We start from the raw sequence: 20,074 nt of genomic DNA on the forward strand, positions 1-20,074 counted from the left end.
GAATTATCTACCTGAGCTAAAATGGTGTTATGTAGAACGCACGAGTTTTGCATTATAAAAATAAGATCAAGAGCTAGTGTGTGGCCGATCACGTTTATCAATAGGTTTGCCATTATCATGAGAAAGGTTTCTATCAATGTAAGATGAGGCTATATCATTGTGTGTCCTAGCCAGAAATTTATAAAACTAAGGGGACATTTAAGTAATGGGGTGAAGCTCTACCACCTCCTGTGCTGAGATGCAGACAGTGACGTCATCACGCGTAGATACAGCGGCGCGTTTAGACTGGCCGACTTGATAAGCTAAAATTCTGGGTAGAGCGAGATTTGTTATACTCAACTTTGCAGTGTTATTAGGCTTAGGAGGAGACATAGAGCAACTTAGCACTGACAAGTCTTGACAGATGGACACAGCCAAAGCAATCTGACAACCCTCATAATAAAGAAATGGTATGTCATTAATCTGATGCATCCTGGGAACACTTTATGTGGAGATCTCTGCCAAGGAACCCTGGGCATAAGGTGAGCCTTGCTCATTACTTGTTATCTTGAGCTGAAGACTGGTAATAGGGGTCTTTCAATGAGGCTGCTTCAGAATGGGGGGGAAAATGGCAGGCTCTACTCTAATGTTCTGGCTGAGGATGCGGAGAGGCTTCTGCAGCTCTAACTATAGATACTTCCCAAAGTAGAACGATCTCATTTGTATTATCTGAAATATATGGATTTCCACTTAACACATGCATAGGAAGGGGAGGAAGATCTAGGCAAAAGAAGATAATCAGGAGCTGATTTAAAGTTCAAATTGTCCTGTGTGTGTAGAAATTTCATCACGTGCAGAGATGGTAGCACGTGTGGCGACGTCATCACGCACGGAGATGGCGGAGCGCAAAGCTTCTTTTGGGCGAACGATGATCTTGACTGAATCATGGGAAGCAGTAGTTTCAGGATTATCCTACTCAACTTCCCTACTCTAGTAGGTAAATAAGGAGAGGGTAAGTTAAAAGGAATGTGCAGTTTTGGGACGTTTTGGGGTGTGGACACAGCTGATGTGGTCCGATCACCCTTATCATAAGCCTCTAAAGAGTTTTTCAAACTCTGTAAAGAAGACCTAAGCTTAGCCCACCATAGTTATAAGGCAAACCTAGTTTGTGAGAATGTGTTGGGGATTGCGCTCACTCGTAACTTACAGATAATCAATAGTCACTCAATTGACTGTGAATGAAGAAAACAAGTCAAGAGCATTAAATACTGAAAAGGTAAGCAAGATGAATAAAAAAAAGGCTCAATTCTAGAGAGGAAGTGAGAACACAACTTCTTCAATTCGTGACCAGCAATGTTGCGGGGGGATGATGGGAGCGAAATCATCTTGCTAAATGCGCATGTGCTATGGTTGCCCAGCAACAAAGCATGGTGCAATCAAACCAAATTTTTGATTGGCCAGTCATAGAAAACATGATTATTATTATTATTATTATTACTATCCAAGCTACAACACTAATTGGAAAAGCAAGAAACTATAAGCCCAGGGGCTCCAATAGGGAAAAATAGCCCAGTGAGGAAAGGAAATAAGGAAATAAATAACTGAAGAGAACAAAATAACAATAAATCATTCTAAAAAAAGTAATGTCAAAAGATATGTCATATATAAACTATTAACAACGTCAAAAACAAATATGTCATATATAAACTATAAAAAGACTCATGTCTGCCTGGTCAACAAAAAAGCATTTGCTCCAACTTTGAACTTTTGAAGTTCTACTGATTCAACAACCCGATTAGGAAGATCATTCCATAACTTGGTAACAGCTGGAATAAAACTTCTAGAGTACTGCGTAGTATTGAGTCTTATGATGGAGAAGGAGGCCTGGCTATTAGAATTAGCTGCCTGCCTAGTATTACGAACAGGATAGAATTGTCCAGGGAGATCTGAATGTAAAGGATGGTCAGAGTTATGAAAAATCTTATGCAACATGCATAATGAACTAATTGAACGACTGTGCCAGAGATTAATATCTAGATCAGGAATAATAAATTTAATAGACCGTAAGTTTCTGTCCAACAAATTAAGATGAGAATCAGCAGCTGAACACCAGACAGGAGAACAATACTCAAAACAAGGTAGAATAAAAGAATTAAAACACTTCAGAATAGATTGATCACCGAATATCTTGGAAGACTTTCTCAATAAGCCTATTTTTTGTGCAATTGAAGAAGACACAGACCTTATATGTTTCTCAAAAGTAAATTTGCTGTCGAGAATCACACCTAAAATTTTGAAAGTCATACAAATTTAAAGAAACATTATCAATACTGAGATCCGGATGTTGAGGAGCCACCGTCCTTGACCTAGCCTACTTACAATCATACTTTGAGTTTTGTTAGGATTCAACTTCATACCCCATAATTTGCACCATGCACTAATTTTAGCTAAATCTCTATTAAGGGATTCACCAAACCCAGATCTACATTCAGGGGAGGGAATTGATGCAAAGAGAGTAGCGTCATCTGCATATGCAACAAGCTTGTTTTCTAGGCCAAACCACATGTCATGTGTATATAGTATGAAAAGTAATGGGCCTGTGGAACACCGGATATCACATTCCTATACTCACTATGGTGCCCATCAACAACAACTCTTTGAGATCTACTACTTAAAAAATCAATAATAATGCTAAGAACTGACACGCCCACTCCCAGCTGACACACCCACTCCCAACTGTTTCAGTTTGAAAACAAGGGCCTCATGATTAACACTGTCAAAGGCAGCACTAAAATCAAGGCAAGGCAGCACTAAAATCAAGGCCAATCATACGAACTTCCTGACCACAATCAAGGGATTTCTGTACTGCATTGGAGATTGCAAGAAGAGCATCACATGCTCCAAGGCCTTTACGAAAACCAAATTGCAAACTAGGGAATAGATGATTACCTTCAGCAAACCTATTAAGACGTTTTGCCAGAAGACGTTCAAAAACTTTAGATAATATGGGAGTTATGGAAATTGGGCGGTAATCAGTGGGAGTAACATTACTAATTCTCCAACAAGTGCTAAAAGCTCCTCTTCTTGCTAACTTGTGCAAAATAACAGATAACTTTGGAGCTAAGAAATCTGCTGTCTTTATAAAAAAAACAAAGGAAAAATACCATTTGGGTCTACACCTCCATAAGCATCAAGGTCCACCAACAGAGCTTTAATCTCACAAGATCGAAAAGCTAAACGAGTTAGTTTAGCCTCAGGAAAACAGGAATGAGGAAGTTCAAGTTTTTCATTACTCTGTTTACTGTCAAAAACATCAGCCAAAAGGGTTGCCTTTTCCTTTGGACAGTGAGTGACTGAGCCATCTGGTTTAAGTAAAGGAGGAACGGTTGCATCTACACCAAAGAGTGCAGATTTAAGGGTAGACCACCATTTATGTTCCTGAGTTGTACCAGAGAGGGTTTCTTTTATGATTAAATTGTACTCCTTTTCAGTTGAGGCATAAACTCTCTGAGCAAAAGCTCGAAGCAGAGTATAGTTGTTCCAGGTCAAATCTGATCTGTTACCCTTCCAAAGGCGATAGACCTCCTGCTTCTCCAAATAAGCACGTCTACAATCATTGAACCACTGTTTGTCCTTCATTTGGTACCTTAGCACACGAGAAAAGATACGCCTATCAATTATGTTGATTATATTCTCATTCAAAGTGACAACAGGATCTACACTATTATATAATTGTGACTAATTCAAGCACAAATGATCATGCAAAATCCCATTTCAGTCTGCTTGGTATTTCATATAAATTTTATAGGAATATGATATATCAGGGACAGGCTGCTCAGTCTTCACTAATAATGAAATCAAGGCATGATCAGATGTCCCGACTGGAGAACCAACCTTACTAGTTATAACGCCAGGGGAGTCAGTGTATACGAGGTCCAAGCAATTACCAGACCTGTGAGTAGCTTCATTTATGATTTGCTCACAGCCTGATTCAGAGGCAAAGTCTAAAGCTCTTAAGCCATGGCAATCGGTAGGACAGATAGAACTTAATCACTCCCTATGGTGAGCATTAAAATCACAAACAAAGACAAAAGAAGCCTTTCTATCATCTTCTTGTATCTTAGCCATAATGGTAAGAAGACAATCGAAGATAGAATCATCCATGTCTGGATTCCGGTAGATCGAACACAAATAAAAGTTGTTATGCCTGCCACAAACTTTTATTACCTGAATCTCATGACATCCACATTGATAGCAGGACTTATGAGAAGCAGGGTACTCGGGCCTAATATACACCGCCATTCCCCTGGCCCTAGGAATGGCATCACGTTTCAGCATTATTGGCTTCTTAAAACCAGTTATAAGGAGGTCAGATGAGTGCCTCATATTAGAAACCAAAGTTTCTGAGCACAAAAGAATATCATACTGTCTGGACGCAACTGTAAGGTCTTGGATATTTGCATGAAGACTACGAATATTGCAATACAGAAGACGACATTGACGAAATCTAGGACGTACTGGTCCCGGATTTCGCTCAATGTCTCCAGACAGCATAAGAATTAATAGAAATAAAAAAAAGAGACATCATACTTAAAAACTAGATTAACCAGAATTATAACAAAAAACAATATGTATAGAATAATAAAAAAAGTGATTGATGATACCCATAGACTATAGTAAAAAGTCGGAAAAACTGGTCAACATGGAGGAGCCGATACACCATGCAAGGCTAAATACCCTCCAGGATAGCCACTTCAACTGAAGGGAGGACAGTAAGGATGGTTTTGAGAAGAAAAAATCAGAAAAAGGAAAAGACAACCTCTTGATAAACCACCAGGCATCCATGGCCTTTCTATTAAGTCTGCCCAACACACCATTTCAAAAAAACAAGAGGAAGAAAAAAAAATAATAAGATAGAATAGTGTGCCCGAGTGTACCCTCAAGCAAGAGAACTCTAACCCAAGACAGTGGAAGACCATGGTACAGAGGCTATGGCACTACCCAAGACTAGAGAACAATGGTTTAATTTTGGAGTGTCCTTCTCCTAGAAGAGCTGCTTACCATAGCTAAAGAGTCTCTTCTACCCTTACCAAGAGGAAAGTACACTGAACAATTACAGTACAGTAGTTAACCCCTTGGGTGAAGAAGTGTTAAGTATCTCATTGTTGTCAGATATATGAGGAAAGACGAGAATATGTAAAGATAAAGAATAGGCCAGACTAAGTGTAGGCAAAGAAAAAATAAGCCGTGACTAGAGAGAGGGATCCAATGCATTACTGTCTGGCCAGTCAAAGGATCCAATACCTCTCTAGTGATAGTATCTCAACAGGTGGCTGGTGCCCTGGCCAACCTACTGATTAGCAGACCCTATATAAAGGACTCAAAAATTTGTATCCGCGCAGGAATAAATATTCTTAATAGATGAACTATGACATGTAAAACATCATTTTTTCAGGTGTTATATAAAAGATGATACATAAATACAAGTGATCAAATCCTTTTCTATAAATAATAATACAGCTCCCTAACTTATAGCCCTAGTTTCCAGTTGGCTACTATTTACACTACTTAATTATTCAATGCAATATGCTCAGAAGGAATAAAACTTTCCAATTCACTTACTTTTATTCAAAAACTCCATGGGAGTCATAGATGGCGAGACAGCATGGATTATTGAAAGAGTATCTATTCCTAGTGCTGTTTTTGCCCAAGGCTTCAGAGATTCTTTTCCTGCTTCGTCTTGAATCTTTGCACTTTCCATAGCCTTTTTGAGAACAGTGACTAGGTGTTCTTTATTCCTATTCGTATAAAAAGTAAATATAAATAAAGTTACAAATGAAACGTAATTTTTCCACCAGACATTCACATATACTTAGATTAAGAACTTGATGTTCATTCATGATAAAGATACAAAAATTAAACGAAGTTTTTGTTTCTTTACATTCACAAGTTTAGTTTAATTCAAGCAGTGCCACTGTAATTTATATGGTTGAGAATAAGATCTTTCCATCCAAAGAATGTCTAACTACTCACCCATCTTCCGTTCGCCCAATCCACGCATTCCATGGTCTAGCAGCCCAAAAACAAGGCTGGGAGTCATCGAGATCTAAAATTCGACCATCTGGGCAGAGTACTCCGTAATCAGACTGATTGACCTGGACATTAAACACACTGGTTAAAGATTACATTAAAGTAAAATAATTTTAAAGCTTTTTGTTTGTAGAGGCTTAATGGCCTCCCTGATCCTAGCACCAATACAAATAATTATGTTCTTACATAACGGATTTTCGCGAAAAATCTATTTTTGGGTGAGATAGCCATGTCGTCCTGATGGAAGTTCCTTTAAGAGTAGCTTCCTAGGGTATATTTGACTACAGTGATTTTCCCAGAGAATTTTACCTTAAGGTTTCCAGAATTCTAACTCCTGGCGCGAATATCCCTAACTTTTCCTTTTAGGGATATCGCATAATATCAGAGGACGTATTCCTGACACACCATATAGCTACCTTCACCCCGAATAGCGTTTACGCTTCGAGAGGGAAAAGTGGCAAGAAAACGAAGGGGAGCCGTTAATAAGGTACCCCTCCTCCATTACAGTTTTGAATATCTAGATGACGTCATCATCGCCGCCATGTTTATTCCTTGTAGCATTGCGAGGTGCTACAGATACAGTACTTTCGGGAGGGATCCTTTCAGGCCTTTTTTTTTTTTTTTAATAAAAAGGAGGGCGGGTCCACCAGGACAACATGGCTATCTCACCCAAAAATAGATTTTTCGCTTCGCTCAAAATCCGTTTTTTGGGCTCAGGCCATGACGTCGTGATGGAAGTTTACCAGAGCATTAATGTATCTGTGGATTTTTTATTTGTGCCTTAACCTCAAGACAGAATTTCCTTAGTCACTCAAACCTAGAGACATATAATGTTACCGTTATACATCATTTCTTCTAAGAGTCATGCCAGACTCTGGAAAAAGTCTCGAGGATTGCATATTTCATATGAATAGCCTCGTAATCAAACAGGTATACCAGCCTCATCGTATACCTTCCCAATTAGAGTTTGTATTTGAAAATGAACAAATGGATGTATGAGCAACTGACACCTCCCCTGGGCTTACAGAGATAACTGTATGCAAAGACAGACAGGTTTGTATCGATGTAGAAACAATTGTTTGTATAAGTCAGCTTCACATCTAAAGCATCCTGAGTCAGTCGTATGCAAAGACAGACAAGTATCTATTTGTGTAGAAACTAGGTATGTACACACATAAAGGTTTGTTTTCCTGTAGGAACAAATTTCTACAGTTGTTCTTCTATTAACATGCAAACAAAAGGGTGATCATAAATAAATGCTCTAACACATCTTTATTTATCTGAATTTGGGGCAAATAAGACGCAAATTTCAATTAGTTTTTTATTGACAATCGATAAAATATGTAAATCGGTCTGCATTTTAAAAATATAAAATGTTTGTGAAGTAATTTAAGCATAAATATACTGGTAATGTCAGAAATACTAGTTTCATCTAGAAAGAAACCACTATAATACCACTAAAATGAAAATTCAGAAAATTTTCTATTCTAAATTTCTGTCATTACTGTCTGTTCACACTTGTGTAAAGGACACACGGCACACATGTTATTCTTTATGCTTCATTCACCTGTTTTATTTGGAACAGTCCATAATGTCACCATGGTGACACTTTATTTAACATGTTGTACCGTAAGGAGTCAACACGCACACCCTGCGCATAACAGTCCCAATTGATTCACTGTTCCTCGCAGCATTAAGCGACAGGTTTTAGTACACTACCTGCCACCACCACAAACCTCTTGATCTCTTGTACTTGCTTCGCATAATGTTTGAAAAACACTCTGGATGACTTCCATCCAGTATGCGAGCGAAGACGTTCGAAATCCATATATTGGAAAAAGTTAAGAGGTGAAGCAATTTTTCTCGGACCGTGACCTGCGGGTGTACTGTCCGGATCCGCTTTGCGAATGAAGTAGGTGATCTTCGCCCTTAATTGTTTTAGAGACAAATTTGAGCCTGATGTTTCTCCTTTAAAGAGCTGTCCTTCCCCAAAATCTGAAATTCTTTGAAGATAGACCTTTAGGCACTCCACTGGGCATAGAGAGACATCTTCCTTCAGCAGGCAGATTCTCCAGGGACCCCACCTTTTGGTGGGTAGCTCGTTCTTAGCGAGAAACGTAGGGTAAGGAAAAAGATTCAGTTCTCCCCTTTCTGTGAACTGAATATGGCCCTCATCTCTAGAAAGGGCCACTATTTCACTAACTCTGGCCCGTGAGGCTAGTGCAAATAGGAATATAACTTTTTGTGTCAAATCTTTCAGAGCAGTTCTCATTATTCAATGTTGATGAAAAGTGAAGAACTTTATCCAAGGACCTTGAGATCGGCCTCGGAGATGATGCAGGCTTAAGTCTAGCACAGGCCTTAGGAATCTTGTTAAAGATTTCGTTAGAGAAGTCTACCTGGAAGGCGTACAGTAAGGGTCTAGTCAAGGCAGATTTACACATTGATATCGTGATGGCTGCTAAACCTTGTTCATGAAGATGAATAAAGAAAGATAAACAAAAATCTGTTGAGATTTCTTTTGGTTTCTTTGTCTTGACAAATGCAACCCATTTCTTCCAAGATGACTCATATTGTCTTCTGGTAGATTTAGACTTATATTCTTCTAGGAAGTTTATACTGTCTCTCGAAATCCCAAATCTTTTCTTAACTGCTACGGAGAGAAAATCATGAGATGAAGGTTTCGGGTTTTCTGTGATGAATCGAAGACAGTCGACTTCTGCACTTGTTGTGTCAGAACTGGATCCGGCAACGGGACCAGTCTCAGCCGTAGTTCCAATACTAGAGGGAGCCAGGTGCTGTTCGGCCACTTGTGAGCCACTATAGCCGCTGTTCCCTAAAAGGATCTCAGCTTGTTGAGGACTTTCAACAGAAGATTGGGTGGAGGGAACAGGTAAATCCTGGACCATCCGTTCCAATCAAGGGACATCGTGTCCACTGCTTCCGCTAGAGGGTCCTCATATGGGGCCACGTAACAAGGTAGTTTCTTGTTGTCGCTCGTCGCGAAGAGGTCAATCTCCAGTTCTGGGACTTGACGTAAGATGAAAGAGAATGATCCTGCGTCTAGGGACCACTGACTCTATCGGCGCGAACCTGGATAGAGCGTCTGCCGTCACATTGTGGAACCCTTGGAGGCGAACTGCTGATAAGTGCCATCTCCTCTTTTCCGCCAAACAAAAGATGGCCAACATCCATTGGATGATTTGGGGCGATCTCAAGCCTTGTCGATTCAGACATCTCATTATCACCTCGCTGTCTAGAACCAGTCTTATGTGGGTCGAGCAGTGAGGAGCCAATTTCTTCAGTGTAAGGAAAACTGCCATGGCTTCCAGAATATTGATGTGGAAGGTCTTGAATAGAGAGGACCAAGTCCCTTGGACTTTCAGTAGGTGAGAGTGACCTCCCATCCTTCCTTTGATGTGTCTGTGTGGATGATGACTGAAGGTGGAGGTGGTTGTTAGAGCACCGATTTCCTCAGGTGCTTGGCCTCCGACCACGGCTTGGGAAGTGATCGTAGATGAGTCGGTATTGATCTTCTTAGATCTCTTCAAGCGTTTGATGCGTATCTTCTCCAGACTCCTGTTGCATCCTTTAATTGTGCTCTTAGCACTGGGTCTGTCACTGATGAAAACTGAAAGGAGCCCAGCACTCTCTCCTGTTGGCGTCTTGATATCCGACCGGATTTCAGAAGTCTCTTGACAGATCCCGCTATCTCTATCCTCTTCTTTGATGGAATGGAGAGGTGGTGTGACTGTAAGTTTCAGTGTATTCCAAGCCATTGAAACTTTTGAGCTGGAGTTAATCGAGACTTTTTGACGTTGATCTTGAATCCCAGATGTTCCAGGAACTAGATCACTTTCTTGGAGGCTTGCATGCATTCCGTCTCATATGCTGCCCACAACAGCCAATCGTCCAGGTAGGCCACTACCTGAACACCTTTTAGGCGTAGTTGATTAACGACTGCGTTTGCAAGCTTCGTGAAGATCCTTGTGGCTATGTTTAGCCCGAAGGGCATGGCTCTGAAGACTTATAGTTTCTTCTGTAGTCTGAATCCTAAGTAGGAGGAAATTTAGCGATTGATTGGAATAAGCCAATAGGCATCTGCCATGTCTATGGAGACTTTGTATGCGTTTTTGGGCAACAGGGTCCTTATGTGTTGAAGGGTTAACATCCTGAACTTGTAGTTTACTATGAACTTGAGTGGCGACAAGTCCAGAATGACTCCGAGTTTGTCCGAGTCCTTCTTGGGAACACAAAACAGCCTTCCTTGGAATTTGATGGACTTTGCCCTCTTTATTACTCTTTTGCTCAAGAGTTCTCGGATATATTCTTCGAGAATGGGGGTGGAGTGTTGGAAGAATTGAGGGAATGATGGTAGAGCTATGTTCCAGCTCCAACACAGTCCGTTCTTGATTAGGCTGTGGGCCCAGAAATCGAAGGTCCAGCGATCCCGAAGCGGGTACAGTTTTCCTCCTACCGGAAGCATCTCATTTTTGCTGTTGACCAGAGGACTTGCCTCCTTGACTGCGTCCTCCTCTATTGCCTCTGCCCCTTGAGGGGCTTCTAGAGGAACCTCTAAATGTTCCTCTAGCTTTCAGCCGAAAGGTAGTAGACTGCCTCTCAAAGGCTGGAGTAAAGGCTGGTGACTGTGTCACCACTTGCTGGGGTACCAACTGGTAGGTAGTTGGAGGTTGTGCTACCACCTGGGGCACCGCGGTCGCGGGAAGTTTTTGTTGTCTTTGATGTCTGGCAGGGCAAGAGGGCACCCTTGGCCTCTTTGTCTTCCGTTTTGGTTGGGGACCCTCATCCGGGGAAGACTTCCTCTCTAGTGACAAGCCCCACTTCTGGAGAAGGTTCCTATTCTCTGTGGCGGCCTTGTCGACTACTTCCTTGACCACTTCGCTCAGGAAGAGGTCCTTTCTCCAGATACTGGACGATGGACGATATTAGCTTCCTAGGTTCTTGTCCCACCGCAGCCAAAGCGAACACGAACTCCCTACAAGCCCTTCTGGCTTTAATGAAGCCATACAGGTCTTTCGTCACAGTTGCCTGATGTGTTTTGGCCACAACCATAAACATATCTGGGTTCTGATGATCGCTTGCCATTGTCTCCAAGATAGTCTGGAGGGACATAGAGGCGACAAGCCTTTCTTTAGTTTCCTGCTCCCTGCACAAGAGAAACTCGGACAACTTGGGGAGGTCCTCGCCGAACTGGCGTCCAGCAATATCTGCCTCCAACTTCCCGACTGAGAAGGTAAGATGTATGTCCTTCCAGTCCTTCTGGTCCATAAGCAAAGCTAGGAATAACGGTTTACACTCGTCGAGTGTAGGGCAAAGTTTCCCTGCTTCTATTGCCTTTAATGCTGCCTTGTACCCTTTCTCCATAAAGGGGAAGGCCCGGGTAGATGAAGCAACAAAGGAAGGATATTTTTCACTCAGAGCCGGCACTTTTGAATTAGTGAAGGCCCTCTCCTTCAAGGTACTTGTCAACAAAGCCTGTGCTTTGGCATGGTAAAAAACTAAGACCTCTTTTGGCTCCATCTCTTCCTTTGATGCTGGCTCTGCCTTCAGATGGTCGAAGCAGTCTGGATAAGCCTCCCAACTGGGCCAGAATTCCACATCTTCAATGGGGACTGATCCCAGCTTCTCGGAAATATAAATCTTCCCGGTTGTCATGGGTATGTACTCTGCATGCCTCCACTGATTCACATCCGAACATGAAGGAAGTTTCTTCACGTTGAGTCTCCTGCAAGTTGGCGTATTTCCAACCTTAACGCAGCTTCATTTTCAGCATTCTGCTTCTGTATCTGCTGTACCAACGTCATAATGGAAGACAGAGTCTTCCCTATGTCGTCAGATGGGGGAGCAGACAATGTCGAGGGAACTGGTTCTGGGGCAGGAACCGATGAAACCGAAACCGATTCGACTTCTTCCTCCTCAGTATCATAAGCCATAGTCAACTCCTCTTCCTGACCTCCTGCAAGAAGGTCCTTTTCAGTGTCTTCTGACACTTCTGACATCCTGTCGTCAAGTTGGATGTCCTTCATCGCATCTGAGACATCCGACTCAACCAGTATTTGAATGCAAGGGATCTCTGGGTGAGGCTGTGGTATAACAGCATCTTTAGATGCCCTAAGGAAAAGACAGGCCCGCATCTTCTTATTTGGAAGGTGAGGCCCCGTGGTGCTCTTTTGAAAACCGCAGACCCATTTACCCAGCTTCTCCCTTGCTGCATCCCTTGACTCCGCTGACTGGGGGTCATCGAAAGCCTCAGTAACCAAGGTTTTACAGATGTTACATACCAGGGGCTTCCAATATTTCAGAGTTTCCTTGGTGATGGAACAGTGTGAGTGCGTCCTGCACACCTCATGGCCGCAGAAGTTCTTACTCCGCACGTTGCAGAAGACGCTCTTACACTTGGGTTGGTCCTCCTGTAAAGAGAGGAAAATAAAATGAGTATACGGTGATTCATCTCACTGGATAAAGTATACAAATATTATAATGAATATTTTGTCTTTTTGCATGTAGCTTAGGATAGATAAGCTAAAAATGAAATAGGGAAGACACATACATGTGTTTCCTGCCCAGCTAATTGCTGTGACCTCCCTCAAAATTAAAACCATGGGTCATTCTATTTTGGAAAACCCATCGGAAGATTTCTATCCTGTGATGATAGGTAAGTGTAACTTAATACTAGCTTCCAGACGGTTTAAGATTGGGGATTGTTATCAGTGATCACTAATTAGTGTATAGAAAGAACTTTCTTAATATTATATGGTCTCAACAATAGGCTGTGCATGACAACACAGGGTATGTTGGAAAATTTTTGGCTACTGTATAATATATACAGTACTGTAGTTTTCTGTTTGCAGTATGATCTATATTACAAATATACTGGCTACTGTATAGTCATATACTGTAGTTCCAGCAGGCATATGCCGGAAAGGCTAGCACCAGGGTACAGTTCAGTCGATGCATTGTCGGCTGTGGTAGTGGCCGGCAGTTCGCCAGCTGCCGGAAGACAGCCGGTGGATCGCTGGCTGTCAGCAAACTATGCCGGCCGGAGAATTAGATATATATACACGGCGGTCGGCAACCTCCCGGATGTCGGCAACTTGCCGGTTGCCGCGGCAGGTTAGAAGCCCGTGGTACTAGAAAAGAGAGAGAGAGAAAGCATGGATTGAAGGATGGTGCAAGAGCTCTGCCTTACTACCTTCTTCCAGAATGAGGGTTCAAATGGAAGGGGAGAATGTATCATTCAGGCTTCCAACCATCCAAAACTATTGCCGGTCTCTGCCGGCCACAGTTTATGAATGGCAGTCCAAGAGAGGACTGAAGAACACTACAGTAAAGGGATCTTCTGCCGGCAGCCAGCACAGCCAGCCCAACTATGTCCGTAAGGGAGAGCTGAGTGACTATGCCACTGCAGACAGAAGCCCGAGCCAGCCCCACAACCTGCCAGCAATCGGGTCAATTGTAGGACGATGGCCAAGAGTTTGTGATGGCTAGGCCATCACTAAAGGACAGAATGGGGAGGGGTGAGGGTCCTATAGGGTGTAGGAGGAGCTGGCAGGGGTGAGGGTCCTATAGGGTGTGGGAGGAGCTGGCAGGGGTGAGGGTCCTATAGGGTGTGGGAGGAGCTGGCAGGGGTGAGGGTCCTATAGGGTGTGGGAGGAGCTGGCAGGGGTGAGGGTCCTATAGGGTGTGGGAGGAGCTGGCAGGGTTGCCGGTCCTACCTCACCTAAAGAAACTCTGTTCTCGTATTAAAGCCATCCCAGGTGGTAGATGAATTCTATTCTCGAGCCTAGGGTCGGCTAACACAGTAAAGGGGCCGGCAGCACCCTCGCCACCACCCTTAAACAAAAAGAGAAACAAAGATCTAGTGCGGTGTCGCCTAGGCGGCAGAAGAATGTCTATTCTTCAGCCTAGGGTCCGCAGACCCAGGACTAGTCAACTAGACCACAGGGAGAAGGTATTAATATCATATAAAGCCTTCAGGTGTGGTCCAGGGAGGTCTAGCCTCCTATGCCGGCAGCTTAGTCCAGCAGGGGAATGCTATTCACCCTGCCAGCCAGCTACCGGCATCAGACTAAATACTCTGAGGGTCTGACATAAACCCAAAACCCTGCCTCTACAGTTACAGGGAAAGGACAGAAAACCCTATCCTAGTCCTGCCTGAATTACAACTTAAAGCACGACTGACTAGGGTTATAGCCTAGGCTAACTCAGAGGGAAGGAGAGACTGCCCATAAATCTCCTTAGGAGACTAGTATCGCCTTATAACTTATCTAGGAGATATCTATCTCCACCTGAATTAATAAAAACGATACAAGAGGGCAATCGGGGAACATGTATGAAAGTATACTAAAGCCACTAGGCTAGTAGCCTAGTGGCAGAGAGAATCGATTAACTAAATCACCGAAACTCTCTCGTATACCATTTTGTTAGAGGAAAATATTATGCAAACAATATATCTTTATATAAAATTTGCCTAAAGCTTCATTAAAATTACAACACTAGGAAAGTTTATTATATCATGCATGAGAGTACTGTAAGCTGAACGCCTAGGCTAGGAAGCCTAGCGTAAACAAGGTTCGGTTAACTAAATCGCCGAAACTAATACGAATACTATCGGCATAATATAAAGAATTCCTAGCAATGAAGGATAAATAGCTAAGATATTAAAGCTATTAAAACCGGGAAGGTCGTTCTGGCTAACTAAATGACTCGTGCATTACGAACGACAGCGCCCATGACGCCTCCGGCTTAGGCAACAGCTCTTGCAAACGTTAATTTAACTTTAATTCATAATAAAACAAGGCAAGAGCTTACATTTATACAATGTAAAGATCAATACTCAAGTTTCCAGAGGCTGGAGAAAGCATGAAATATCCAAATATATGCCAAAATAGCGAGAGCGCGCAGGAAAATCACCGAGCAATGATGCTACGAGAAAAGGAATAAACATGGCGGCGATGAGGCCGTCATCTAGATACTCAAAACAGTAATGGAGGAGAGGTACCTTATTAACGGCTCCCCTACGTTTTCTTACCACTTTTCCCCCTCGAAGCGAAAACGCTATTCGGGGTGAAGATAGCTATGTGGCGTGTCAAGAATACGTCCTCTGATATTATGCGATATCCCTTAAAGGAAAAGTTAGGGATATTCGCGCCAGGAGTTAAAATTCTGGAAACCTTAAGGTAAAATTCTCTGGGAATATCACCGTAGTCAAATATACCCTAGGAAGCTACTCTTAAAGGAACTTCCATCAGGACGACATGGCCTGAGCCCAAAAAATCAATTTTGTTGACCTATTGCTTCATTAAAATCAATTTTCTTCCGACAAACTTTTTTTCATGAATTTGTTATTGAAACTGGTTTGAGTACTGACTTCACGTGTTTTTGATTTTTCTAACTAAACACTGTGACTTACAGTATTGATATCTTTTTTTATTAAAAGCATATCAAAGATATAGCAAGTGCAAATTTTAAAGACAGTACTGTACATCATGATACTTGGAAATTATTTTTATCTATTAATAATGATGCGGCAGTTTGTAAGGTTATGATATTTTAAAGGATTAAATTCATCTAGATTTGATTAAATCATAGACAATAATATTAGATACAGTAGTTTTAATACTCTGAGATCCAGTACTGTATCATTGAAAACTTTGTTTATTATAATGAGAAAAAGTTGACTTACTATACAAAAATTCCATGGGTAGAGTACAAATTATCATAGAGTAGTCATTAAAAAATAAATTGCATACCTTAAATTATTGCAATCAAATATCTCCTATTAATAAAAAAAAATTTGACAGGTCACAATTAAAGCTGCATACAGTAGGCTCTCAGGTTACATCGGAGGTTCGTTTATATGACATGTAACTAGTTTTGATGCAAGCCTGACCACACCTATATACAGTAGTGTACTATATGTAAGCATCGAATTCCCTTACTTATGCTAATGCTTTACAAAAGTCAATCTATTATAGGACATAAAATCACACTTTCTATTATTATTACTAGCTAAGCTTCAATCCTAGTTTGAAGAAGAGGATGTTATAAGCTCAAGGACTCCAATAGGGAAAAAATAGCCAAGTGAGAAAAGGAAAAAGGAAATAAACTAAAAGATAATGAACAATTGAAATAAAATATTTTAAGAACAGTAACAACATTAAAATAAATCTTTCATATATAAACTATAAAACTTCAAAAGAACACGAGGAAGAGAAATAGATAGAAGTGTGGCCAAGTGTACCCTCAAACAAGAAAATTCTTCCCGAAGACAGTGGAAGACTACGGTACAGAGGCTATGGTACTACTCAAGAATAGACAACAATGGTCTGATTTTGAAGTGTCCATCTAGAAGAACTGGTTACCATTGTTAAAGAGTCTCTTCTACCCTTACCAAGAGGAAAGCAACCACTGAACAATTACAGTGCAGTAGTTAATCCCTTGAGCAAAGAAGAATTGTTTGGTAATTTCAGTATTGTCATGTATTATTTTTTTGAGATGGTGTGTTGGGCAGGCTTAATAGAAGGGCCATGGATGCCTGGTGGTTTATCAAGAGGTTGTCTTTTCCTTTTTCTGACTTTTTTTCTTCTCAAAAGCATCCTTACTGTCTTCCATTTAGTTGAAGTGGCTATCCTGGAGGTGTATCGGCTCCTCCATGTTGACCAGTTTTTCCGACTTTTTACTATAGTCTATGGGTATCATCAATCACTTTATTTATAATTCTGTACATATTGTTTTTGTTATAATTCTTGTTAATCTAATTTTCAAGTATGATGTCTCTTTTTTATTTTTATTAATTCTTATGCTGTCTGGAGACATTGAGCGAAATCCGGGACCAGTACGTCCTAGATTTCGTCAATGTCGTCTTCTGTATTGCAATATTCGTAGTCTTCATGCAAATATCCAAGACCTTACAGTTGCGTCCAGACAGTATGATATTCTTTTGTGCTCAGAAACTTTGGTTTCTAATATGAGGCACTCATCTGACCTCCTTATAACTGGTTTTAAGAAGCCAATAATGCTGAAACGTGATGCCATTCCTAGAGCCAGGGGAATGGCGGTGTATATTAGGCCCGAGTACCCTGCTTCTCATAAGTCCTGCTATCAATGTGGATATCATGAGATTCAGGTAATAAAAGTTTGTGGCAGGCATAACAACTTTTATTTGTGTTCGATCTACCGGAATCCAGACATGGATGATTCTATCTTCGATTGTCTTCTTACCATTATGGCTAAGATACAAGAAGATGATAGAAAGGCTTCTTTTGTCTTTGTTTGTGATTTTAATGCTCACCATAGGGAGTGATTAAGTTCTATCTGTCCTACCGATCGCCATGGCTTAAGAGCTTTAGACTTTGCCTCTGAATCAGGCTGTGAGCAAATCATAAATGAAGCTACTCACAGGTCTGGTAATTGCTTGGACCTCGTATACACTTACTCCCCTGGCGTTATAACAAGTAAGGTTGGTTCTCCAGTCGGGACATCTGATCATGCCTTGATTTCATTATTAGTGAAGACTGAGCAGCCTGTCCCTGATATATCATATTCTTGTAAAATTTATATGAAATCCCAAGCAGACTGGAATGGGATTTTGCATGATCTTTTGTGCTTGAATTGGTCACAATTATATAATAGTGTAGATCCTGTTGTCTCCTTGAATGAGAAACTAGTCAACATAATTGATAGGCGTATCCCTTCTTGTGTGCTAAGGTACCAAGTGAAGGACAAACCGTGGTTCAATGATGATTGTAGACGTGCTTATTTGGAGAAGCAGGAGGTCTATCGCCTTTGGAAGGGTAACAGATCAGATTTGACCTGGAACAACTATACTCAGCTTCGAGCTTTTGCTCAGAGAGTTTATGCCTCAACTGAAAAGGAGTACAATTTAACCATAAAAGAAACACTTTCTGGTACAACTCAGGAACATAAATGGTGGTCTACCCTTAAATCTGCACTCTTTGGTGTAGATGCAACAGTTACTCCTTTACTTAAACCAGATGGCTCAGTCACTCACTGTCCAAAGGAAAAGGCAACCCTTTTGGCTGATGTTTTTGACAGTAAACAGAGTAATGAAAAACTTGAACTTCCTCATTCCTGTTTTCCTGAGGTTAAACTAACTAGTTTAGCTTTTCGATCTCCTGAGATTCTAGTTTAGCTTTTCGATCTCGAGAGATTAAAGCTCTGTTGGTGGACCTTGATGCTTATGGAGGTGTAGATCCAAATGGTATTTTTCCTTTGTTTTTTATAAAGACAGCAGATTTCTTAGCTCCAAAGTTATCTGTTATTTTGGCAAGCTAGCCATAAGAGGAGCTTTCAGCACTTGTTGGAGAATTGGTAATGTTACTCCTCTATGTAAATGTGTTTGTAGTAGCTCAAGTCCCACTGATTACTGCCCAATTTCCATAACTCCCCTATTATCCAAAGTTTTAGAACGTCTTCTGGCAAAACGTCTTAATAGGTTTGCTGAAGGTAATCATCTACTCACTAGTTTGCAATTTGGTTTTCGTAAAGGCCTTGGAGCATGTGATGCCCTTCTTACAATCTCCAATGCTGTACAGAAATCCCTTGATTGTGGTCAGGAAGTTCGTATGGCTGGCCTTGATTTCAGTGCTGCCGTTGACTGTGTTAATCATGAGGCCCTTGTTTTCAAACTGAAACAGTTGGGAGTAGATGGGTTGTTTCTTAGCATTATTATTGATTTTTAAAGTAATAGATCTCAAAGAGTTGTTGTTGATGGGCACCATAGTGATTATAGGAATGTGATATCCAGTGTTCCACAGGGTAGTGTTCTTGGCCCATTACTTTTCATACTATATACACATGGCATGTGTTTTGGCCTAGAAAACAACCATGTTGCATATGCAGATGATGCTACTCTCTTTGCATCAATTCCATCCCCTGAAAGTAGATCTGGGGCTGGTGAATCCCTTAATAGAGATTTAGCTAAAATTAGTGCATGGTGCAAATTATTGGGTATGAAGTTGAATCCTAACAAAAACTCAAAGTATGATTGTAAGTAGGTCAAGGACGGTGGCTCCTCAACATCCGGATCTCAGTATTGATAATGTTTCTTTAAATTTGTATGACTCAAAATTTTAGGTGTGATTCTCGACAGCAAATTTACTTTTGAGAAACATACGGTCTGGGTCTTCTTCAATTGCACAAAGAATAGGCTTATTGAGAAAGTCTTTCAAGATTTTCGGTGATCAATCTACTCTGAAGAAGTGTTTTATTTCTCTCATGCTACCTTGTTTTGAGTATTGTTCTCCTGTCTGGTCTTCAGCTGCTGATTCTCATCTTAATATGTTGGACAGAAATTTACGGTCTATTAAGGGATTTTGATGAAGGAAAAATCTATTTCTGGGCGAGAGACCCGTGTTGGCCATCTTGAGGTAAATCCAGAGAAAAACAGCGAAATTTATACACCACACAAAGTATTGTTATCAAACTGCGTGCTAAAAAAGGAGTGACGTCACTGGCGTGGGTTGGTTAGTAGTAGTACGAGGTTGAACGGCGCCTCGCTGTTCGGGGATTTTAACAGGAGACATCTAAATGGTGCGAGGCCTCTGGTTGTGATTTATCGCGCCCCAGTATTATATCGACACCTTATACAGGTGAGCGAGCTGGGTTCAACCTGGCATTCCCATGCAATTTTTTCTCTGGTAATATATAGAAGTTATATACCTTAGAAATGGTGCTAAAGGAGCATTTCACTGGCCGACACGGGTCGGAGCCCAGAAAAATTTCTTATTCCTGATCTAGATATTAATCTCTGGCACCGTCGTTCAATTAGTTCATTATGCATGTTGCACAAGATTTTTCATAACTCTGACCATCCTTTACAGTCAGATCTCCCAGGACAATTCTATCCTGTTCGTAATACTAGGCAGGCAGTTAATTCTAATAGCCAGGCCTTCTCCATCATGAGGCTGAATACTACGCAGTACTCTAGAAGTTTTATTCCAGCTGTTACCAAGTTGTGGAA

General features: G+C 41.2%; 1 protein-coding gene across 2 annotated transcripts in view; it reads right to left on the reverse strand.

Annotated features, from left to right (window-relative positions):
* LOC137623219 (transferrin-like) overlaps positions 1–20,074 on the reverse strand; it is a 155,818-nt gene that overhangs the window by 69,799 nt on the left and 65,945 nt on the right. For both annotated transcript variants that reach the window (XM_068353939.1, XM_068353937.1), the window contains exons 7-8: positions 6,013–6,134; positions 5,602–5,777 (exon numbers count right to left, since the gene is read on the reverse strand). In XM_068353939.1, coding sequence (XP_068210040.1) covers positions 5,602–5,777; positions 6,013–6,134 — 298 coding nt within the window. The remainder of the gene's footprint in view (positions 1–5,601; positions 5,778–6,012; positions 6,135–20,074) is intronic.

Source organism: Palaemon carinicauda, chromosome 30 (genome assembly GCF_036898095.1).
Source record: "Palaemon carinicauda isolate YSFRI2023 chromosome 30, ASM3689809v2, whole genome shotgun sequence".
Lineage (NCBI taxonomy): Eukaryota > Metazoa > Arthropoda > Malacostraca > Decapoda > Palaemonidae > Palaemon > Palaemon carinicauda.